This window comes from Phalaenopsis equestris, unplaced genomic scaffold (assembly GCF_001263595.1).
Source record: "Phalaenopsis equestris unplaced genomic scaffold, ASM126359v1 Scaffold000036, whole genome shotgun sequence".
NCBI classification, from domain to species: Eukaryota; Viridiplantae; Streptophyta; class Magnoliopsida; order Asparagales; family Orchidaceae; genus Phalaenopsis; species Phalaenopsis equestris.
The window spans coordinates 3,082,784-3,108,212 of NW_018164478.1; the positions used below are offsets into that span (position 1 = coordinate 3,082,784).

A 25,429-nucleotide genomic window follows, 5' to 3' on the forward strand; every position below is an offset into this window, starting at 1 on the left:
ACTTCAACTTTTTCTCCAAGCTTTAGTCTTCTCAGTTTCCAAGCTCTCTCCAAGCATCAATCCCCACGTCCTCTCTCAAGAGGAGGGTATGCCTCTAGTTATAGAATCCCCGTTGCAATTAATGAAAGAATATGAACGACTTTGATCAACTCTCGATTAGACAGTATTTGATGAATATTTGAGTGTCTTAACGAATTGAAATTGAGCAATCTTGCAATCGTTGGATTTTTCTCGCTAAGAAGCTCGATTCAACTATAATGTCGCCATATTTGACATCTTTTTGACCTTTCAAATATGTTTAGAAAGCTTTCAAAAATGATTTAATTGCTCAATTGGGGTTTGATTTGATTCTGATTTGACTAATTTTAATATAATTTGGTCCGTCTATAAATTTGCTGAAATCAGAGCTCTTACTGAGTTTTCATTGAAGATTGAACATTTATTTCTTAAACGATTGCATCTAAATTAGTGTCATGCCTCAACATGTATTTAACTTTGTTATCTAAATGAGTCATTTTCATACACAACACATTATTCTTATGTATTTACATATCTCACCCCTAAAATATCATATTTACATGCATAAAACTCAAATCTTTGATATCATATCAAAAAATTATGCTTATTACTTTTTAAAAATGAAATACATCTCTTCATCCATAGATTTAAAGCAAAAAAAAGGCTATATATGTAAGTATGAAAGTTTAAGAGTGAGGTATGTAAATATATAAAAAAATTTATTTTACCTATATATATTCTCTAATAAATATTACTCAATCTTCTACAATTAGAGAGAAGAGTAAATTCCATGACTTTAATTTTGATTAGACTAAATCCCTTACATTTTTTATTTTAATATTTCAAATAAAATTCTGATTATCTTTACCATTTCCATTCAAAAGCCAATATCTATTAATGACTATCCTAGTGATAACATATTTTCTCAACACCTGATAATTATTTTAATTTATTTTAACATTTTTTTCTCCAATCACTAAAGAAAAGGGGTAAAAAAATTGGACTTTTATCCATAATTAATTAATTATTCAGAATATTTTCCTCGTCTATGCATTGGCAATCACGCATGAGCTTTGAATTATAAACAATGGATTGAACGTGCGCTGTCTTTCTGTAAATAAATTTAATCCCTCGCTCAATCGAGCAAAAATTCAATTTACTAATTTATCCTCCCATGGCTGAAGAAACCCTAACCACTTCCATGGTCGCCACCGTCTCCGGCGCTAGAAAAATCCCTTTCCGCTCCAAAAAGATACGCACATCCTCAACCAATTCCTCCTCAGCCTCCGAACCCTCTAAGAAACCCCGCCTCCTCCTCCCCCTCCCCCTTCCCCTCTCCCTCTCCATCGCCGGCGAGCTCGATTCCGCCCTCCGCCATCTCACCACGGCCGACTCCCAACTCGCCGCCATTATCAAATCCTTCGAACCCCCCTCCTTCGACAACCTCAACACGCCCTTCCTATCTCTTTCCCGCAGCATCCTCTACCAACAGCTCGCCACAAAGGCCGCCGCAACAATCTACGCCCGCTTTCTTTCCCTCTGCGGCGGCGAATATTCCGTCGTCCCCGACGTCGTTCTTTCTCTTACCCCGCCGCAGCTCCGTCAAATTGGCGTCTCCGCCCGCAAGGCCTCGTATCTTCATGACCTCGCAAGCAAGTACCAATCCGGATTCCTCTCTGATTCCGCCATCGTCTCTATGGACGATGAAACCCTTTTTTCCAAGCTTACGATGGTGAAGGGAATCGGGCCTTGGTCTGTCCACATGTTCATGATCTTCTCCCTTCACCGACCGGACGTGCTTCCTGTGGGCGATCTTGGCGTTCGCAAGGGCGTTCAGATTCTTCATGGACTGAAGAAGATTCCCGAACCAGCGGAGATGGTGGAGCTCTGCGAGGGGTGGAGACCGTATCGGTCGGCTGGAGCTTGGTACATGTGGCGGCTTGTTGAGGCCAATCGAAAGGCCGGAAAGGCATCGATTTGAAGAGCTGTAGATGTGGCGGTGAAGCTGGATCTCTGTATTAGCTTCAGCGGCCCAACTGATGAGATATAACGAAGATAATGGATTGCTATTATAGTATCTGTGCAAACAGTGGAACTAAATTATGCAAGCTGTAAGCTTATTTGAACTCCAGTGCTGTTTGATTCTTTTCTTCGTTCATAACCAGTGTTAATCATCCGAAGAACTTTCAAATCCTGATTTTTAGATATGTAAATCAAATTTGTCAAAATTACTTGTAGTCTTTTTCATTGAAGTTTGAGACCGGCGTTATTGACTATTACGCCACCTAATTCGAATTTCTGTGCTCAATACAATCACAAATCATAAGATGACGCTTTAATGGAAATATCTAAGAAAAAATCTATATAAAAAATAAGAGTATTTTGAAGAACAATTTTCAACTTCGTGATTAACATGTATTTAAGGAATCGAATTTTAGATCAGCTCTGTTGCAAATGGTTAACACGTTTTGCTCTAAGGTGAAAACAGTCAGATGTTGAAGTTCTCACAATGAAGAATTTTTTTGCTTCAAACAAAGTGCTAAGAGTTATAAGATTAGACAATGAGAAGTTTAGCTCTCAACCTGGAGTTGTCAGGTTTTAGAGGTTTTAGAGTACTTGGCTATAAAGATCAGTCTTCAACGAAGGTTTTATGAGAAAGAATTTTGACATGACAAACACAACGTTGATTAATTGAAAATCGTAGGAAGAAATTCGTAACTATAGATTATCAGGAAGAAGATTTGAGTTGAAAATAAAATAACGTGTGGCATATATGTAGAAACTGAAGTCTTGGTGTTAGATATGGTAATACATTGGAATTTAGTGGTATGCATGTAAATCTTCCATTCATTTATTTTTCTTGCCTCTGTCTGTTCTATAAATAACATGCACCTTTCCATCTTCATTTCCATGCTTGACTTGAGCCTGCCCAATCACCCAACCACCAAAAAAAGGTCGATTAACACGAATATATTTCTACTACCAAATGAAGAGAAGGAAGTCCACTTGAAAGGAAAAAGAAGTCGTTATTTTTTTCTATTATATTGTTATCACACTAAATAATATATTTTTTAATCTCTTGTATACAAACAAATATGGTGATATTTGGTATTATCCTGTATAGTAATTATAATCCTGACTGCTTGTTGGGATTAAAAATTGTTTTGATCTGAGCCGGTGCTTCTTGATAAATGAAATATGATGTGAATTTTTTTTTTCAAATCTTCTTTATTGTAGTCGTGGAGCTTTTTTTATTATATTTTCTTGAATTTGATGCAACATGTAAGTGCGAACAGTTTATGTAGGTGTTTTGACATGAAGTTCCTACAACCAACTAATGTTTCTTCTTCCAAAACTAATAAGAAAATGAAGCATTTTATTGGAGCTTGAAGCCATAATTGATAGCAGGTTTACTTCATATTCTATCGGAATATGTGGATGCCAAAGGTTTTAAAGATGTTATCTCTCATGTCGTTGCACAAAAGTTAAAAGAAAATTTTGGAATAGATGTAACAGTCGAACAGTGTAAAAACCAACTCCAACATCAGAGGAGTATATGAGTCATATTCAACAACTTAGAAAAAAATCAGGTGTATCATGGGATGAGGATAAGAAAATAATTTTGATGGGTCATGAGGAGTATGTGTCACATATTCATGTATTTCTTTAGAGTAATTATCATTTTCTTGGTATTCATGTTTTCATATATATATATATATATATATATATATATATATATCTAGACCTTCCCAAAAGATGTTGCTTATTTGAATGTAACAATTGCAAATTATTTGGAGTTAGAGAAAGTTTGTTGTGATGGACATGCTACTGAAGACTGGTCTAAATCTGGGAATTTTAACATTCCAATTGGGGTAAAACAAATCAACTTTGAAGAAGATGACTTATTAAGTTTTGTTGAGACTGATGTATTGATTCAACACAAGCTACTAATATTTTGAATTTTGATAATGAAAAGGTTGCAACGGGAAAGATAAATTGACAAATGTTAGTGTCTTCAAAGAGATGTGTTTCACAAAAGAGGAAGAAAGTGTTTGTGGTCGATCAAAGTCTCCGGCTCGATGAGAGGGACCTAATGATATCAAAGTTAGTCCAATCCGAGTCAAATAAAGCCCGGATCAAGTCATTTTGGAAGATTCCTGGACAAATTTGGAAGGTCAAACATAAGTCGACTCTGACAAGTTCATAGTCGAATCGAACGTATCGACAAAACAAATCTACGAGCCCAAGATCATTCAATTCTGACATCATTAAGACATTTAATTGTCCATTAAGCATCGTCTGATTGAAGGAAGTTATTCGCTTTTCAATCCAAATAATTTATATTTCTGCATTAATTGCACACATAACACTATAAATAGAGCCTCACCCCTCTCATGAGGAGGAGCTTAAGCCTAGAGAGAGAGCCTCAGGCCTTGAAGAGCTACAGCTCAGCATCACCGTCGACCGCCAGCGATCATCGTCGACCGTCAACCACTGTCGACAACCGTCGATCATCGTCAATCGTTGTTGTCTATCGTCAACCGCCGTCGACTACAATCAACCTTCGTTGACTACCGTCATCCATCGTCGACCACCGCCGACTTTCGTCAACCACCACCGACCTCCGTCGACTGCCGCGGACCACAGTCGACCATCGTTTGCCGTTGTCGATCACCCCCGACCTTCGTTGACCTCCACGAACCGTCGTCGACCACCGCTGATCTCCGTTGACTTCCGTCAACCGTCGTCGACCACTGCTAACCACCACCAACCAGACATTAGCAGTCGACGCTGTAATCTGAAAAATATAATTACCCTTTTCTGTCTGTAGAACAGAGTATTTTTGTTTTCATCAATCAATAGTGAATTTTTGCAACTGGGTCAGAACCCGTGATTTTTTTCTTTACGAGTTTTTCATGTAAAAACTTTTGAACTCCTCACTACTCGTTTCTCTTTCATCTGTGTGTGTTGAATTCTCGTAAAAAGCTAAGATGATAATATGTTACTCTACCGCCACAAATGTTCTAGCACATATCAATGTTCATTGTTTTGAATTGGAGACTGACACAATTCTTGATATTCCTACCGACTTTCTGGTTTCTCTCATTAAGCAGAACATGTTATGGTTCTCGATTTGCATCTTTTTGTTATTTATTAAATTTTATATAAAATTGCTTCTTTATGTTATCAAACTTTAGGTGTTAGATATGTAAATACAAGTAGGAATTGGGTTGTATGTTTATAAATGTAACATAATTTTGGGTGTTTTATATAAATATAGCACCCAAAACTATGGTTGTTATATATAAATGTCATTTGGGTTGATATTGTTACCAAATGAGTTTCCCATTAAAATCAAGTCCGACACAAGGGACTTATCCATATATTTATATATCTAAACCTAATTCTTACATACTTCAATCATGAAACAGTTTTCAGTGGGTATTAATGTAATAATCTAATATTAGGTTTTAGATATGTAAATACAAATATGACTTGGGTGGTATGTATGTAAATATATCTAAATTTTGGCTGTTATATATTAAGTTGGCCTTCTATTTAATATATAATATTTTAAAATAAAATGGTTAATTCATGAAAAATAAAAACTTTTTACTCATTTTACACAATAAAACAGCTTACAGGTATTCAGAACACTGCGTTTTTACTTTACTTTCTATTCATTTAACCAAATAAAAAAAATAATTTATCTGTATTTAATTTATAAACAACCAAATAGTTTCAATATATTAAGAATATAATGCAATCAGAGTACTCTGTAAATAGTTTACATTGCACTTTATTTTCAACAAATCAAACAACCTCTAAAAAATCTTCATTTTGAAAACTTAATATTAGGCTGGGATGGTGGTGGCTCATACTGTAGATCCCGTATCCATTTGCATTTTGATTCCTGATCCCTTTCATGCATATGAAGTATTAAGTTTAGTTCAATATAACTGTTGCACATAAAGCGCATTATTGCGTTCCTTCACATTGAAAATACTTGATTTAAAAGGCCTATTTTGATAAATAAATTTGCTTGAAATAAATTCAAATAATAATAAAGAAACCCAATTTTAATTAGTTCCCTTTGATCAACACTCTGTTTTTAAAGCACAATGATTTTCATGTTAACACGTAAAATGAAAATTAAAAAATGTTAGAAGGGCAATATAGTTCAAAAGTGAAAATAAAAATTGTAAAAAGCGCACAGAAACAATTAATGCAATGGAAGTGAGTTGGCAATTAAGCTAATCATAAGCTCTCACTCATAAAAATGATGTCTGTCGTAATACTTAAGATGGAGACCTAATGGATCTCATAGTTCTAAAATAGGAAGATTTACATACTTACCACTCAATTCCTCTGTATTTACATATCTAACACCTAAACTTCAGTTTGTACATATATGCCACCTTAACTATGCATGAAAAAGTGTATTTCACTTTCCAAAAGTTTAAATGGTGGTATTTTTAATGTGATATGAATGATTTGGTTGGTATTGATGTAAAAAAAAAAGTTTAGTTAGATATGAATTTGGTGGTATGTATGTAAATGCCCGTTAAAATATTTATTGTTCTTACCTCTACTACTCGGTTTGTAAGTGTGGGAGGAAGAGGTCCTAATTATAGAGCTGATCATCCTCCTTTGATTTGGTGAGGTTGAGAATGGTAGCACGAACAGCCTTGTGGTCAACATCAAACATCATAGAGGTTGAGAGTTCATTATCTGAAGGGGGGAAATGATTGGCTACTCTATTCAACTGAATGGGACTAAGAGGAGCAAACCATTAGAATTTGATTAAAATGTCGTCATTTAGAAGGAGTGGCATTTCCAACTCGGGTAGTGGTGCAAATATTTCAATGCTAGTAGGTGTATTTGACTCCAATAGAGAAGAAATTTTTGCCTCTGAATTTAGCTTACTGTGGCAAGTTGAATCAACAAATTCATGAAGGAAAAGAGGGATTTTAAGGGGTTCATGAATTTTGGGATTAATGTCATAGTTAAGTACTAGTGCTGGTAAAAAAAACCCTCACCAATAGATTTTATGCATGAGTTAATGTATTATCCGACTATGTAATAATCGTTGTAGAAGTTTGCGACTCTCTTGAGGATTTATATGAATATTATCATGAGACTTCTCAGCAACTTTAATTTTAACTAGAGTTTTAGATATCAAAAGGAAGTTGGTTTTTGAATATAGAAGCAAGGGAGAACAATAATAGTTGTTCAAATAGATGCACTCATATGAAAATGAGATTCAAATTTGTGAGTTATTTGTCTAAATAAAAATTAGATATCCATTACGACAACTCTCATAGAAAAATCATGATTCATGAATAATGATAAATCTATTATTAAATAGGGAGCAATGGTCTTCGAACTTTAAGAGGATATAACTAGAATTAAGAATAGAAGCGAAAAAATTTGGAACCCATTTATGAGAATCAGCTATAATGGAACAATGATCTATCGAATGTGAATTTGTTTGCCAAAAAGAATTTTTATGGCTCCATTAATTTAGATAGAACATCATTGGGAATGAGAATATTGGATTTAACTTCATATGTTGAAGAAATGATAAGCTTAAATAAGTTATTTGCAAAATGAAGGTTCAAATTAGTGGGTTTTTTAGAATATAATTTAGATGTCATATCAATGCCAATTGCTTGAGCAAAAAATTTGTAAGTTGAGGTGTTGTTACCATAGGATTAGGGAGATTTGAGGCAATAAGTTCGGCACCATGAAAACCAAAAACACCATTAGGGCCGATAGAAATTAACTTTACAATATGAATGTGTTACATCGGTGTTCAGCCTAAGGCTAACTTTTCTCTTGTATGTCTAAGGGCAATTTAGACTTATATTATTATTGTTTTTATGGTTAGATTTATGCATGAGATTGATTCTTGTATCTTATGTTTAGAGATTGGGAGAGATTTCCTACCTCTCAAAATGTAAGAATTAATAGAGACCGCTTACCTCTCGATTTGTTGGGTGCTCATCTTCTATTTTGGTGTGTTATTAGTGTTGTATTGTTTTGATTTGGTGTTCAAAAAATAAAATTTGTGTTTGCCCTAATTTTTATGGAAAATTGTGTCAATTTTTATGTTAAATTGTATCAAATTAGTATCAAAAACAAGTTATGGGAATTAGATCGTGGAGCGTGAAGCTAAGGACGGGATCACGACGTTCATGCTCCGTGTAGGAGCAACGATTCTGACTAATAGAGTGAAGGAACCGACGATCCAAAAGCATCCTCGACGACTGGGAAGCGACACACAGATACCTGAAAATCCATCTTTCTGGCTTATACAGTTGCGCTTAGGGCTCTCGGGGAAGGGGACGATGGGATTGCGACATGCGATCGAACTAGTGAGAAGCATCGAGGAGATTGCGACGTCCATCCTTGGTATCGAAGGGATCAAACACACCTTTCTCCGCTTGCTGCGCCCGAATGATACACACACTAGCTTGCCAAGAAGGTAGCATAGCAGTGTACATAAGTTTCGCACGTTACTGATCGAAAACTATGATCGGGATTGCGTCGTAAAGGTGTTTCGCTTCGAACTTGCATACAAGAATTTGGATCACAGTTTCCAAGCACCAAACCATGTATAGGAATTCACACAACATCCAGAGTTCTGCGTACGTCGAAACTGTGTATAGAGATTCTGAAGCTCAAAATTTCAGTGTAAAAGAGTTCTTAGACCGTACAGGGAGTAACTGCAGCCAAGAAAGTATATAATTTAGAAAAAAAAAAATAGAGGAATAGATGAGTCATCTTAAATTCAACATGGGAGAGATGTTCGCCACTATAGAGGATAAGTTTTCTTCCATGGAAAACCAAATGGAGGGTTGTCTAGAGATATTTTCTTCGATGGAGGACCAATTTGAGACTTTTGAGGAGATGATAAAGAGACTCATTGAGATGCAATCCAAGCTCGTGTTGGCGACTCAATTTACAAAACCTAACCAAATGTTTAGAAAAGAATTTGTTTCTAGATTGAAAGGAAAAGAAATTGAATGTAATGAATATGAGAAAGAAAACATCCACCATCACAAACTTCTCCCTAGGAATCTAATGGGGGTTGGGCCGAGACATGGAGGAGGGGTTATGCAAGAGGTTGAGAGTAGCATGAAGAAGAAAGAAGAAAAACCAGAATCAAATCATGGAACAAGAAGCCTAGGACTGGATCACGATGTTCAGACAAAGTTCAGGAGCAACGATTCTGTTACATAGTGATGGAACTAGTGACCGGAAAGCATTGTTGGGGATTGGGAAGTGATGCACAGTGACATGAAACTTTATCTTCATCCTCCTCAACTGGGCGAAAAAGTCACGCTTAGGGCTTGCACGGAGAAGAGGACGATGGATCGCGGTGTACGATCGAACAAGCTGGAAGCATCAATGAGATCGCGATGTCAACTGACGCACCTTTCTCCTTCCATTGCATTCGAAAAATACATCCATGATCAGAGCTTGCTAGGAAGGTAACATAGCGATGTACTTGAGTCTCGTGTCATCCTGATCGAACACAACGATCAGGATTGCAACAGGAAGTTGTTTTACGCCGAACCTGCATATAGTAATTTGGATTGGAGTATTCTGAGTTCCGCGCATCTTTCAAGTGTCAAACCACGTACATGAATTCAAGGATTGTGACATCCAGAGTTTTGCAAGGATTTCTGAAATCATACATGAAGTAACAATAGTTAAGAAAGTTGATAATTTGGAGAAGAAATTTGAGAAAGAGATGAATCAACTTAAATCCGGGTGGGAGAAAAATTCGTTGAAATAGAGGATATGTTTTCTTTGATGGAAGACCCAATGGAGGGTCGTATCGAGAGGTTTTTTTTCATTGAGAACAAAATATAAAATCAATTCAAGAGACTTGAGGAGATAATGAAGAGACTCATTGAGATGCAATCCAAGACCCTGCCGACGGCTTAATTTGTAAATCCTAACCAAAGGTTAACCAAAGAATTTGTGGCCACATTGAAAGAGAAAGAGATTGAATGTGAGAAACATGAAAAGAAAAACATCCTCCGTCACGAACTTCCTCTAAGATTTTGATGGGGGTTCTGAAGGAAGGGGTTGTGCTTACATATGGAGGAGGGGTTATACAAAGGGGTTGGAAGGAGCATGAAGAAGGAAGAGGAAAAACCAGAATGGGGCATGACTACGCTCGAAGAAAATAGTTTCACCCTAGATATATGGCAGAAACATCAGAGGGAAATGAAGCTGGGTTGGTGATGCTTCGGTTAAGAAGTTGAAGATGTCGATCTTTGAGAGGTAAGACACTCACGGGTGAGTGTATCTGATAGAGCGGTACTTTACGGTGAATGGGGTGAAGTGAAAAGCTCTTAACATGGTTTCAGTTGAGGTTGGCTAAATACCCGATTCGTTCATGGGAAGAATTTAAGAATTGTTTGATGGAACATTTCCTAGCCATTCGGGAAAGAGACTCACACAAACAAATCTATGCCTTGAATCAAGAGCGGTCTATCATGAAATATAGGGAGATATTAGAACTATTGACGCGACAGCTGAGGGAGATTTCTTAAGCTGGATTGGAGGAGAATTTCATGAAGGGCCTAAAGCCTGACATATGAGTAGCACTCCGACTATTGAGATCGTGGGGATTGAGGGAGATGAGGAAAGTAGCCCAGATGGTGGAGGACATGAGCTAGATGGAGAAGGCCAACAGGAGTAGCACAGATGGAGCGTCGTACAAAACTGCTACAATCACGACAATACCAAAAGATTAAACATTGGAATCTAGAGGGAAGTTGCACGAAACATGAATAATGGGTCACAAACAAGATCAACACTCAAGCACTTTCTAGAAACAAAGATGCAAGAGAAGCGAGCCAAATGGTTATATTTTCGATATGAGAGAAGTTTAACCTAGTACACCATTGTAAGGATTTAAAATTACAAGTTCTCATACTGTGTGACGGGGAGGTATAGGATTAAGAAATAGAGACAACTATGGTGGAGGAAGAACACTCACTTTTTCTCACCTTGAGGACAATGTGTGAAGGGTGGAGTATTATTATGTATGTGCCTAGCCTAAGGATAATTTTGTCATTTATTATTATTGTTGTTAGGTATAAATAAACTTATTATGTTTAGAGTTAGGTTTATGCATGAAATTAAGTCTTGTTCTTAGGTTTAGGGTTTGAGAGAGACTTCTTTCCTCTCAAATTGTAGGAATTGGGCGAAATTGCATACCTCTCTCGAATTGTAGGTGTGCTTATCTTTTGTAATAGTGAGAATTATTATTGTTATGTTGATTTAATTTGGTATTTGGGAAATAAAATTTATGTTTGCCTAATTTTTGTAACAAAATGTGTCTATTTTGACATCGGATCATATTAGAATGCCGATTTCAATAGACAAAATATGCATTGATAGATCTAGTAACAACATGTCAATGGAAGAGGAGTAGGAACCATATTGCAAAAAATACTAATCTTGAGTGTTGTTGTAAATCCAACGAAGAACTTGAAGAGGGATCGAACGAAGTCAAAGTCATAATGTAGTGAACATACCTGCAATGGTGTAGCTAGGGCTGTCAAAAAAGCTCGTTGTTCGCGAACAGTTCGTGTTCGGTTCGTCAATGAGTTCGTGTTCGATTCGTTCGATAAGTAAACGAGACAAACGCGAACAAATTTTTTTCGTTCGGTTAGTTAAACGAACCAAACACGAACAGTGATGCGTTCGTTCGTGTTCGAATCGTTAATGTTTGAAATATAAAATAATATAAAATAATTATATATAAAAAATTTATTATATTTTAAAACATTAAATTTTATAAATTATAATATATAATAAAATAATAATAATAATATATTAATATACTATAGTAGTAATATACTAATATAGATATTGTATATTTATATAATATAAGTTATATAATTAATATATAATATTATTTTTATATATTAATATTAGGGATGTCAAATTGGCTCGTCGTTCGCGAACAGCTCGTGTTCGGTTCGTGTTCGGCTCGTTCGTTAAGAAACAAACACGAGCTTATTTCAAACAAACTAAATTTTAAACGAACTGAACACGAACACAAGCTTTGTTCGTTCGTGTTCGGTTCGTTTACACCCCTAGGTGTAGCAACGCAAAGGGGCCCCAGCATGATGTACGATTCAGGAGATGGGGATGGGTCATGCCCTAGCAATTCATAATAACAAAAATGATATCTAGATAATTTATTGTTTCCTTCTGTTCATATTCTAGGTATTTACTCGGTGATTTTAGGTGTGAATAAACTAGAAAGTAAAAAAGTCCGATGTATGCACTCGAAACAAATGTAACTTAGAAAATGGCCACCACCGATGGATTGGGGTATTCAACAAAGCTTTTTTTTAATCGTAAGAGAATGATTGTTTTATTGAAGCAAAGTGTTTAAAATTATTATTTATTTAGTGATTTAAAATTTAATCAAGCAAAACACCAAGGAATGTCTCACAATTAAAAAATGGTTCGCAATACATCCCAAAAGCTTCCAAACATCGGTTAACTTAATGTTGTGTAAATTTCTCATTTTTAGGATTTATTTTGCTGATCTGTTGCACATTAATACTAAATTGGTTTTCCAACCTTCTTTGCATTTTTGCTTATCAACACTGGTGGACAAATGAAAAGGATAATCAAGTTATCACAAAGAAACATGTCCACATGCATAGTGATTATTAGAAGCTCTATTGATTGTGTCTGGTCAAATATAAAGAAATAAGCTTTGTGTTCTGGTGGCCATGCAAATAAAAGATATTTGTATGTGTACCTATCACACATAGATTATGGATTTTATACATGAGTTATGCAGTTAATTTATATTATTACTAAATTATAAGAATGGAAATTCTTATCCTCATCTGCTTTATATCATTCACATCTTTGAATGCTTGATATTTGAATATGACTAAATATATCTTCATATTATTAATATGCATCCCTATGTATATTTGGAAAATCTTGTTTAAATACAGTTTTACATCATAATTTTAAATGTTGTCCATTAAACCTTTCAACGTAATATGTAAGAAAGTTCAGTACTACTATTAAATAATGAAGTAGAAATGCTAAAACGAGAACAAAACAAAATCAACAACCAAGATTAAAAAAAATCAGCAAAAGAAACAAGCTACCATAAGGTCTTCGCAAGCCTTTCCAATTAGATAAGATGGAAGCTTACACGATCTAAGTAATCAAAATCAATGTCCTCTTCAAAGTTCATCTGGCGTCATTGCAGCGCCCAAATCCCCTGTAGCTTGCGACACCTTCTCTTTCGCAGCCTCGTAAGCACGCTTCGCGCCAGTGCTCATCGACTCCTTTGCAGATTCATAGGCTTCACTTGCCTTCTGCTTGGCTTCATCGTAAGCCTTGTCAGCCGCATCGCCTGCTCGTTTGGACGTCTTCTTAGTGCCGGCGTAGGCGTCGTCTGCTCTGCTGTGGAGTGTTTCTTGGGCTTCTCCGGCCGTAGACTTGATTTGTTGCTTGGCATCGCCAGCCTTGTTCGTTGTTTTGTCCTTTGCGTGGAAAGCCTTGTCCTGAACATTCTTTGCCGCCATCCCCGTGTTCTCATGCGGCCACCCCAATCCCCTATCACAAACATGCAAAACAAATTTAGATTCATGCTAAAATTATTCTCCTAAGATCAAAACACAAAAACCAGACTTCCACTACTTTTGCAGCTTGCCATAAGCCCAATCGGCCCATGACTCTGACGCCTTTCCGGCGTCTTGCGGCCCTTCCGATCCCTTCGCTTCAAAATTCTCTGCTGCGTCGCTTATCTTCCCGCTCGCCGGCGAAGCAAGGATGGCCAGCACAATGAGAAGACCGATTTGGTGGCCGGTGAAACACAACGTTTTTGTTCTTGATGCTGCCATTATTGTCATCGCTATTGCATTTTCGGTTCCGTATGTGCCTGTGTTCTGAATTGGGTTTGTTTGTTTATGGCGGTAGGGAGAGTGGGTTATAGGAGAACAAGGAAAGGGGGAGTGCACGTAATGCTGGGAAACGGTGGCCCTGCCATGTGTGGAGCTTGGTGACACGTGGAGAAGGGATTGGTGTTTTGGCAGTTTGTCTGCGGCGACGAATTCTTGTTTGAATGAAACAGTGGTAGCGAGGGTAAAAAAAAAGCCAATGACATGCACGAAGACATTTAATTAATGAGTTCTATACTCACACTCTCCTGACATGTGACATGTCCCAGATAAATACTTGTGGGATAAGCGTCTGTTAAATTAGTAAATTTAAAATTTTAAAAGTTTATTTTATATTTAAAGGTTAAATTAAAATGTTCCATTTTTTCATCTTCTTTCTTTTACAATAGACGAGTTTGACCATTTAGTGATATTTTCCGTTATATACATCAAAATTTTTGAAAAATAATGCTATTAAATTTTATTATATTATTTTTAATATTTTTTTATATTATAATATAATATAATGACATGTTTAATGCATGTTCATGTCCTACATTTTTAATAATATAAATGTCTTGTGTCCCTGTGTCTGTATCTGTGGAACATAGCTCGAGAGTCACCTTATCAAACGTAGATTTTCATTTAATAATATAAATGTCTTGTGTCCCTGTGTCTGTATCTGTGGAACATAGCTCGAGAGTCACCTTATCAAACGTAGATTTTCATTTAATAATATAAATGTCTTGTGTCCCTGTGTCTGTATCTGTGGAACATAGCTCGAGAGTCACCTTATCAAACGTAGATTTTCATTTAATAATATAAATGTCTTGTGTCCCTGTGTCTGTATCTGTGGAACATAGCTCGAGAGTCACCTTATCAAACTTAGATATTCATTTAAAGATCCTAAATTTAAGATTTAATATATACGATATGCATATATTTATAATTAAATTCCCTCAAATGCTACATAAAATAAATAAAATAATAACCAAGTTGTTTTTCTAACCTAGGCAGGTTTTTTTTTTAGAATTTTGTTGTGAAGATCCATAAATCATAATTTGTGGTACATATGATACCCTCACTACACATCCATATTCTTGATAGCCAATTTATTTAAGTCATTATGAGAGCATAAATTCATATCAATAAAAACCAACTTAAATTGCCTATAACACAAAACTAGCTCATCGAAGGAACTGAGTTGAATGTTGCAGGGTCAACCTCCCCATGCGAAGTTCAAATTCAATAATTAGGTTGAAACCCTCGACGATGTAAATCATATCTCACTTCGCTAGATGTTAAATGTGCTCGATTCCTTTGTTTTGAGCATGGACATCAAAATTTACCATTAAAAATGTAAGATGAAAGTTGTGATGCTGCAGCCACAAATGCCTTGACATCGTTCAAAAACTCCTACGTGATCCTTTTTCTATCCAAATAAAGTTTGTTGTACATCCACGATCTTGATGTATAAATATCTATGTGTACCTCCAAATCTAAGAAGAATCAACACATTATATAGTGCATTCAATTGAATAAATTATTTTTAATTATTGTAGTAAATATACTAGCGGAGTTGTAAAAAAAGATGATCAAATCTAACAATAATCAACACATTTTAAAAGAAATTGACATTTTAGGTATCTCGAACAACGGGAATCATTCGAAAATTCAATGATTTTACTTTTGGCTCGGATGAGTAGCAACAATCCAAGTTTGAGCAAGAAATTTTGGATCAAATTTCTTTCGAGCTGAAAGAAATTAAGCTCGAAGTCAGCACTCTAACAACTTATTGAGGTTGTTAGGGCTGTCAAAGTTCTTTAATCTGTTTTAAATTCTATCGATTTTTCGGATCTAATATTTTTTGTCATCATAGTTAAACCAAACCCGATACATATTTTTTTTTCTTTCGCATTTTATTTTCCAAGTGGAAAGCCAATCATATATTTAAGCATTCTCGTCCCAACAAACTTTATACACTATTGAATGCACACCTAAAAATATGTTCTTAAAGAAAATATTTCATGAGTAAGAGTTTTCACTACATTTTTCAGTGTGAAGTCTAATTTCCATCACTGTAATGGAAATTTTCTTTGAAATCTAAGTTGTCAGTTTCAAAATAGAAATTCACCTTGAAATCTAATTTTGCACTGTTAAAATGAGAATTGTGGTAATGAAAATTAGATTTTGATGTGAATTTTGTTATTGGAACTGACAAATTAGATTTCGAAGTGAATTTTCATTATGACAATGGAAATTAAACTTCACAAAGGAAGAAATAAGGAATTATCTTTACATCATATAAATATTTTCTTTTAAGAAAAGATTTCTAGGTGTGCAACCAATTGCATAAGGGGTTGTGGGGGTGAAGAATGCTTAGTCTATGATTGGCTTTACAACTAGAAACAAAATACAAAAAAAAATATGCCCGTGATGGGGTTGGAGTAGCTACAGTTGCCCACAATATTAGAAAGAGACATCTTAATTGATTTAACGATCTTGAGCATACTTACATCAATTTGATGTTAAATGATTTGATTTTGATCTGCTCAGAGGTCAGTTTGATAGAAGTTCATTCCAAAATTAATCTTTGAGCGATTGTCGTTATTTGTTTATTAAACGCAGATTTACTAAACCAACTTATCAGTTGGTTTTAACGGATTTATCCCACAAGCTTCAACCTCTCTTAATCTCGTAAATCCTTCTTCCCACTTCTTTTGTTAAATCCCAGATTTAAGGCAAAATGGAGCAAAAATGAGATTTAAGAACCTGTAGGATTTACAAAGGCATTTTTTGTCGTTTGAAAGGATTTATCTTGAATCCTACATAAATCTTGTACTAATCAACTCCTAATTAAACTCTTTCGTTAGAAGATTTTTGGTTGTTTGAATAGGATTGAGTAAACCATGTAAATCCTACAAACCGAATTTATGAAATCTTGAAGGGGTTAAATCTTAAAAATGGGTTGGTATGTATGTAAGTAAATCCTAGTAAATCTGGAGAAAGTGTTTAGTGACTTTCATTGGATTTACTAAATCTTACAAGCTTCAACTTCTCTACTAACAACAATAACAACAAACATTTATATCCCACTAATTGAGGTCGGCTACATGAATCCTTTTTCTCCATCGGGTCTATTAAGACTCATATTTTCATTCAACTTTAATAAATTAAGACCATTTTTTATACAATATGCCCAAGTCTTTGTAGGTGGTCTAACTCTTCCTTTTTTAACATAATTTGAATCTAAAATATCTACTCTCCTAACCGGTTCATCAGATGGTTGGCATTTAATGTGACCAAACTATCTAAAAACTAGCCTCTCTAATTTTGTTCGCCGCAAGAGCTACACCAACCCTACCACATATATACACATTTATCACATTTTGTCTCTAAGTGTAAAGCCACTCATCTACCTAAGCATTCTCATATGTGCATCACTTAATTTTATTTTATTCTTCTCTTTTAAAGGCCAAAAATTATGTGCCAAAGGGCATTGCAGATCTCACCACCTAAAACAAAAAACCTTTATCCCACTAAGTGGGGTCGGCTACATGAATCCTTTTCCTTCTTTGCGTCTTACTGAGTTTCATATTTTCATTTAATTCAAATAAATTAAGATCATTTTTTATACAATATGCCCAAGCCTTTCTAGCTCTACCTCTACCTTTCTTAACATAAATCAAATCTAAAATATCTACTTACCTAGCCGAATCATCAGATGGCCAACATTTAATGAGATCAAACCATCTAAGACAACTCTCTCTAATTTTGTCCACCACAGGAGCTACACTAACCCTTTCACAGATATATTCATTTTGCATTTATCTCTAAGTGTAAAGCCACTAATCCACCTAAACATTCTCATCTTGGAAACACTTAACTTAATTTTATGCTTCTCTTTTAAAGGCCAACATTCTGCGTCATAGAGCATTGCAGGTCTCACCACCATCTTATAAAATTTTTCTTTCAGTCTAAGCAGTACTTTTTTTATCACACCTGAAGCATTCCTCCCTTCAACCAACCAAATTGAATTCTACCATTAACACCCTCTTCTGACCATCACCTAGAACACTAGACCCGAGATATCTAAGATGTTCGCACATTAGATATATCTAAAAGAAGGATATCATCAGCAAAAAGCACGATCCAAGGTACATCCTCATGTAAATGTTCAGTAACAACATCCTACCATAACTTTGAGTGTCGAAGCAGTTGAATCACCGGAGCTAAGGTTGTCAGAGCTACGGTCGTCAGGGCATTAAAGTCGTCGGGAGAGGAGAGGGGAGGGTTAGGGCACGAGGGAGAAGGAGAGACCGAGAGAGATCAAGGGATTAGCGCAAGTTCGAGGGCATAACAAATTTCGACGGCATATATGATCCTTTTTTGACGGCTTACAAATGGCTTCAAATCTGTCGGTTATTAACATTAATACAGATGAAATTATCCGTCCATTATTAAAAAAAGCTTTACGGTTAAAGCCCTGCCAAATGATGGGTTCGTAAATAACCGAAGATATATGGCCATCGGTTATTATGTGTTCATAATCGATGGTGTAATGTGTCGGTTATAATAAAAACCATCAGAAAATATTCGATTGCTTTTAAGCACGTATATCTTGTTGTTATGCGTCGGAAATAACTCAACACATAAGCCGTCATAAAATAGAACATTTTTACTGATGAAATTTTTAACCATCTGTTATAGTGCTTTTCTTTTAGTGTTATTAAGTCATACAAAAAACTAATCCTTGAGCCATTAAAACCCTCAGTATGAAATTCGTTTGGAGTTTTTAAATTGTAGTCAATTATAAGTCATACTCATTTACTGCACAATTAGATACTTATTGTTTACTTTGTGCATTATTTATGAAATCATATTAACTTGCCAACTTGTAATGTCAATCCTTATCCTTATTATGAATGAGAAAATGATGACATTTGTCTTCAGCACTCTTTCCTCGTCAATGATCATTAACCAATGTTCATAAGCTAGTAAAATTTGTTACCAACTTCTTTTGCTCTTGATCTCACCTCATATCAAATGGATGGCGAGCTGATTTCCCACATCACCTAAATTTTAATTATCTCATTGATTAACACTAACACTTGATAATGATTGATGATTGATGCCTGATGTTATCAACTACTGATGTATAATGCATGTCTCATTGCTTGTTTATTTTTCACATTTCAAAAGGATGATAAAGCCGATTGTCCATCACCATAAAACTTTTGTTATTCACAATTGATTATCACATGACACTAAACAACAATTGATATCATTTAATCTCTAAAATTAAATGTTTATCTTTCCAGGCATCACATTTTATCAAATATCAGTATAAAAATCTTATTAATTGCTCACCATTATTTGAATTCTGATGGTTTATATTTTTAGTTGCTCGATGTGTTTTTGATAATTAGCATCTAACATTTGCCGAACAATATTGACGACCAACACTTATCATGCTGGTCACCATGTGAACGTGTATATGAAAGGAGTGATTACTTCAACCACAGTGTCTTTTGACATCTGACATTCATTATTATTTATCGACTAATTTTTTTTACCAATGTTCAACACTTGATGCTTATCAGTTAGTCGTTTGGCCCCCACTCTTATTAGAAGAAAGATGATGTTGTATAGCTGCTGTTATTTAAATTTTGGCATTTCTATCAATCATTATTGTAATTTATCAATCGTCATTGTTTGGCATTTGTATGTGTGACACTCAATTTCTATTGATTGCATGTCTCTTCTTCTATCAAGAGGTTGGACTGTTAGCTAATCGGTATCACCCAAATTTTAATGTAGAATATCAAATATTATTAATTTGATACGCATTCACCAAATGTCAGCTCTAACATCTAAAAACTCTTCTCAATATAACCGTTGAAGACATCTCCCATGGCTTAAGATTATTGCACTGTGTTGATATATTTTCTAATTATAAGGAAAAGGTACTCTTTATAACACTTCACACACATTTGTGGAATGATTTTAATCAGATAAGGATAAGGCCCTCTCAAATTTTTCTTTTTCATTTTGGATTTTTAATTTAAAAAAAGTTATCTCAATTTGTTTTGATGTCAATAGTAACTGTGTGTGAAACCTGATACAACTCCAAAACGTACGTTATTCTCATCATCATATTTTCTTAATCACACAACTAGGGCCGTCAACACGGCTCGTTGTTCACGAACAGATCGTGTTCGATCGTGTTCGGCTCGTTAAGAAGCTTGTGCTCGGCTCGTTAATTTCGTTCGATAAGTTAACGAGCCGAACACGAACAAAGATGTGTTCGTTTGTGTCGGCTCATTTTGGCTCGAAATACTACTCATCAAGTTTATATATATAAATACACACACACTATATATATATATTAAGTAGTATTTTAAAAAATCTAATTGACTACGAGGCTACAAAGATTTATAATTAATTAAAATATTGATTAAGAAAATAGAATAAAAATTATTAAATTAGATTCAAATGATGTTTTAATATAAATAATAATTTTGAAATCTTGCTCAAACCCTTATTGTCTTATGTCTTATGGCTACATGATTAAGGTTGTTAAAAGGACTCTTTGTTCATGAACAGCTCGTGTTCTGCTCGTTAAGCAAACGAGCCGAACACGAACACATTTTTTGAGCTCGAAATATAAACGTGACTCGCTCGTGTTCGGCTCGTTTACACCCCTACACACATTTATATAATCTATATTTAACCCATGCATATGATTCAGCCCAACAACCTCTAAATTTTGAATGTTTCTCAGCATATTTTCCTGAATATTTGCTTTCCTTCGCTGAGAAAAAATCAACTAATGCCACTGATACATGCTTGTAAAATGCTTGTTAAAAAATATATGATCAAATTGGCTTGCAAAGCTACCATAAGAATATATTAAGTGCAGTTTTTTTTTTTTTTAAAAGAAAAAATTGGTGAGAATTAATCATATATTTCATTCATCTTAAAATAAACTTAATAACTAAAATTTAAATCAGAATATTAAATACATGATTCTTCATGGATGATTAGGCCGGACCTCAATTCTAACTAAGGAGATTACATTACAAGTGATCAGTTTTATTGAAGTTTAAAAATGTAAATTTTTAAAAAAAGTTATAAGAAAATGATAAATCAAATAAATATTTACAGAAAATGACACTAAAGATAAATAAAAAAGCCGCAGATGAAAACAACGTTTTCCGGCCAAAACCGAGCAGCGATTGCTTAGGCTTAACGATAAAGCTTCTGTCAACTCCATTTATTAACTCTTCTCCTACAATAATGAAGTCCTAAACATCATCAATCTACTACAGCCATTATATATTAACAAATTCTGCGCTGTTTCACATCCTGATGGTCTCCATCGCCAGTCGCTTCAAAGCATTCATCTCCACCTACAATCCCCTCAATCTTAAGTCAGAAACTAATTACATTCTCTATCTGTAAGGAATACCAAAGCCAGTAAACTTCAATACTATATAAACAAGTCCTAGGCTTTCAGCATCCATCTCGGAGCTATATAGCCAATTAATTGTGTGGCTAATCATATAGACTTCAAATTGGTCAAGCCATGGCTTCACCAGACCGTCGACTGAGGCGCCATGAATTACCATTTGGACTCTTCCTCACCTGCTTCCTTGGATTGCTTTTGTCATTTCCCTTCACTGCTGAAGCTGCTCTGAAGAGATACCAGTTTGATGTGAGTAGCTATACATTTGGCATGCATGAACTGCTTAAACAATGCTGTGTGACGCTACTTAATTTTCTTGGGAAAAAAGTTCGGCTCGAGTTGATGTACTTTGATAAATTTAACTTATGATACATGATATTTCCCCTCGAATTGGAAAACAACCAACTTTTTTATACATATAATTTCATTTAGCATCACCGTGTTGATTATTAAGATGGAGCTATATATCATCTTATGATATTGATTGGCTGAACAATTCTTCGTGAATGGAATCCAATTGTCCAATTGTCTGATTGAAATTTCGTATTCTTTTACTTTCCGCCCTTCCCCACAAATGATAGATTAAAATAGTCATACCGAGCTTTCATTTATCAAATAAAGAACTATTATATATTTATATCTGTAGAACTGTCAGAAGACCAAGAGGTTTAAGGAACTTTCAAAATTATATAACATGAGAGAGAGAAATATGTATGATGATCTATGGTCAGGATCGGATACCACATATATCTCTATATGTGGTGTATGTATGAAATAACGAAAGAGAGAGAGTAAGACAGCTATGTATGATGAATCCGCTTACAGTATACATGTCAACACAGCCCTCAACACTTGTGAGAAAAGTATCACCGGTACCAAATTCCAAAACTGGTGCGAAGAAGTTGGTAAAAAACTAGTTACAATATCTTGCATTAAAATCTAGCTAAAGATTTTTTTTTTAACTTTCTTATGAACAGATTGTGGTGAAGAACGTCAGTAGACTGTGCCATGCAAAGCCAATCGTGACGGTGAACGGGAGGTACCCAGGCCCAACCATATACGCTCGAGAAGGTGATCGTCTGATCATCAACGTCACTAACCACGCACAATACAACATGTCCATCCACTGGTACGTATTTTTTGCAGCGGGCTACAAATTAACCAGCTAGTAGCTATGATATTTACAGTATTGATTAATTGATGTAGGCATGGGCTGAAGCAATTCAGAAATGGGTGGGCGGATGGACCGGCATACATCACACAGTGTCCAATCCAGAGCGGCAGCGCGTACGCCTATGACTTCAATATCACAGGACAGCAGGGTACATTATGGTGGCATGCTCATATTTTGTGGCTCAGGGCTACTGTCTACGGTGCCTTTGTCATCATGCCCAAGGTGGGTGTTCCCTTCCCCTTCCCCCAGCCAGATGAAGAAGCTGAAATAATCCTAGGTACGTGCAAGTGTACGTTGTGAGTATTTCTTATTGGTACAAATTATATCTTCGCAAATAATGATTTTGATTTCATACGAGGATTTGGTGTGGAAGTAATAGACCTTGAATTTGGTGAGCAGTCTTTGCTGCGTGGTGAGTTGGGTTTTGTTATGATTTGCTACACGTGCGCAAATGGGTAGAACATTTTTTAAAATTATTTTTGTAATTGCTATGACCTTGAATTTGGTGAGCAGTCTTACAAAATTTTATAGATCTTAAAATTTTAGAAAGCAACTTCATTTTTTTTTAATTTAAGTAAAACCAGTTGTTAGTATAATTATTTCAATTTTTACTGCAAATATTTTTTTAAAATACTTACAAGTATTTGTACTTTCTTAAAATTATAAATGAATAATGAATAAATCAAATATATTATTCAAATTTTGATATGTCATTGTGTTCTAATTTTCTTTTATGTGAATAATTTGATTTGCTGTTCAGCTTGTCAGTGTCATAATTTAAAAAATACCATAATAAATAATGTGTGGACTGAGAAGGACAAATTCTCATAAATTACATATGGATGTGACACTCTTTGTTTTGGTGAAAAAAATATTATGTGCAGCTAATCGTATGTCTGTACGACTGTCCGGATGGAGTCACATCGTCGGATCACACGGCGGCTCATCCAGATCATCATCCAATGAATAATTTTTTTGTTCTAGATGGAACTTGAGTACAGTATTGCTAACAAAATAAATTTCACATAAATATCAAAATTATTATATTTTCTAGTAAAATATTGCTCAAAGCTATAGCCCATCTTACTTCAGTGGTGCGAGTTTTGAATCCTTTTATAGAAGTCTGAGTTCGCCTTTGCCTGAAAGTGTGCGTATGGCTGAGTTAAAAAAAAAAGGTACCGCTCAAAAGAAATTTGACCGTTGGAAGCTTGAATACAGGGGAATGGTGGAACTCTGATGTAGAGGAGATTGTCAAACAGGGCAACAAACTCGGGCTGCCTCCCACCATGTCGGACGCCCACACTATCAACGGCAAGCCAGGCCCTCTATTCCCTTGTTCCGACAAACGTAATCTTCATCCACTCATCTGCGCTAAAATACAATCATGTTCTCCGCTAATCTCTAACAAAAATTCACTCAACCTCATCAGACACCTACGCCATCGAAGTCCAATGGAGAAAAACCTACTTACTCCGCATCATCAACGCCGCACTCAATGACGAGCTCTTCTTCTCTATCGCCGGCCATAACATGACCGTAGTCGAAATTGACGCCGTCTACATCAAACCATTCACCACAGCCTCCCTCCTCATCGCTCCTGGCCAAACCACCAACGTCCTCCTCCACGCAGACGGCACCCCCAGCCGCTACTTCATGGCCACCCGCCCCTTTAACGACGCCCCTATCCCCGTAGATAACAGAACCGCCACCGCTATTCTACAATACAAAGGTATTCCAACGACCGTCCTGCCGCTCCTCCCTGTTCTGCCCGAACCCAATGACTCCGAATTCGCCGAAGCATACAATGCCAAGCTGCGCAGCTTGAATTCAGGAAAAGTGCCTCTCGCCGTTGACCGCCATCTATTCTACACCATCGGGCTCGGCACCAACCCGTGCCCGAGTTGCCTGAACGGGACGCGTCTCGCGGCGTCGCTGAACAATATTAGTTTTTTGATGCCGAAGGTGGGGTTGCTTCAGGCCCATTACTTCAATGTGAGTGGGGTTTTCCGGCTGGATTTTCCGGATAGGCCACCGACGGTGTTTAATTACACCGGCACACCGCTGAATGCGAACCTTGGGACGTTGCAGGGCACGAGACTGAGCAGGGTGGCGTTCAACTCTACCGTTGAGCTGGTGCTTCAGGACACAAGCCTTTTGACTATTGAGTCCCATCCTTTTCATCTTCATGGCTACAATTTCTTTGTCGTGGGAAGGGGAACTGGAAATTTCGACCATGCGAAGGATCCGGCGAAGTTTAACTTGGTGGATCCGCCGGAGAGAAATACAGTTGGAGTACCAACGGGTGGGTGGACGGCCATAAGGTTCAGAGCTGATAATCCAGGTGATTAATAGTTGGACATGCGAGGCACTCTATAAAGTTATAAACTTGTATTTATATATATATGTTGATTGATTGAGTGATTAATTAATGTTGCAGGGGTTTGGTTCATGCATTGCCATCTGGAGCTTCACACAATGTGGGGACTGAAGATGGCTTTTGTGGTAGAGAATGGGAACGGTCCGGAAGAATCTATCTTGCCGCCTCCTAGAGATCTACCGCCCTGCTAATCTTCTTCAACAAAGTCGCGCGCTGCCCCGTTTTTTTATTTTTAAATATTGTTTTGTTCTCTTCAGATTTGATTGAGGCTTTGAAAGGAGAAGCTTCTGTGTGAATAAGTTGCCTAAAAGACTATGTTGGGGCAATGAATTTGTACTCCTCTTTATCGTTTTCGATAGGGATTCTTGTAATGGTTCAAGTTAATGTTGTCACTTATTTCTGTCATGCCAAAACCGCAGGCCTTGGCAATTAGTTTACCAGGTTAT

The 25,429-nt window shown here is 36.0% G+C and overlaps 3 protein-coding genes across 4 annotated transcripts; 2 read left to right on the plus strand and 1 right to left on the minus strand.

The window, feature by feature from the left end:
* The first annotated feature begins 1,118 nt into the window (after positions 1-1,118).
* On the plus strand, positions 1,119-2,068 carry LOC110018825 (DNA-3-methyladenine glycosylase 1-like). Its single transcript, XM_020716280.1, has one exon. The coding sequence runs from the start codon at positions 1,193-1,195 to the stop codon at positions 1,997-1,999; it is 807 nt and encodes a 268-aa protein (XP_020571939.1). The 5' UTR covers positions 1,119-1,192; the 3' UTR covers positions 2,000-2,068.
* Positions 2,055-25,429, plus strand: LOC110018824 (laccase-11). Of its 2 annotated transcripts, none has more exons than XM_020716279.1 (6): positions 2,055-2,129; positions 22,410-22,561; positions 22,639-22,883; positions 23,825-23,953; positions 24,036-24,947; positions 25,044-25,429. In XM_020716279.1, exons 1-6 carry the CDS (start codon positions 2,121-2,123, stop codon positions 25,172-25,174), a joined length of 1,578 nt encoding a protein of 525 aa, XP_020571938.1. In that variant the 5' UTR covers positions 2,055-2,120; the 3' UTR covers positions 25,175-25,429. The 2 variants fall into 2 exon arrangements, with proteins under 2 accessions (XP_020571938.1, XP_020571937.1); XM_020716278.1 differs by lacking the exon at positions 2,055-2,129 and adding an exon at positions 21,511-21,681.
* On the minus strand, positions 13,150-14,045 carry LOC110018826 (late embryogenesis abundant protein Dc3-like). The gene is made up of 2 exons (XM_020716281.1): positions 13,726-14,045; positions 13,150-13,641 (listed from the first exon to the last, which is right to left on the minus strand). Exons 1-2 carry the CDS (start codon positions 13,935-13,937, stop codon positions 13,266-13,268), a joined length of 588 nt encoding a protein of 195 aa, XP_020571940.1. The 5' UTR covers positions 13,938-14,045; the 3' UTR covers positions 13,150-13,265.

Excerpts from the sequence above, each read along its gene's own strand:
- LOC110018825 (XM_020716280.1), top strand. The coding sequence starts at position 1,193 with ATGGCTGAAGAAACCCTAACCACTTCCATGGTCGCCACCGTCTCCGGC.
- LOC110018826 (XM_020716281.1), bottom strand. The coding sequence starts at position 13,937 with ATGACAATAATGGCAGCATCAAGAACAAAAACGTTGTGTTTCACCGGC. Across the intron at positions 13,642-13,725 it reads GCTTATGGCAAGCTGCAAAA|GGGATTGGGGTGGCCGCATG; the intron begins GTAGTGGAAGTC and ends TGTTTGTGATAG.
- LOC110018824 (XM_020716278.1), top strand. The coding sequence starts at position 21,553 with ATGGCTTCACCAGACCGTCGACTGAGGCGCCATGAATTACCATTTGGA. Across the intron at positions 22,562-22,638 it reads TACAACATGTCCATCCACTG|GCATGGGCTGAAGCAATTCA; the intron begins GTACGTATTTTT and ends TAATTGATGTAG. Across the intron at positions 22,884-23,824 it reads AGAAGCTGAAATAATCCTAG|GGGAATGGTGGAACTCTGAT; the intron begins GTACGTGCAAGT and ends GCTTGAATACAG.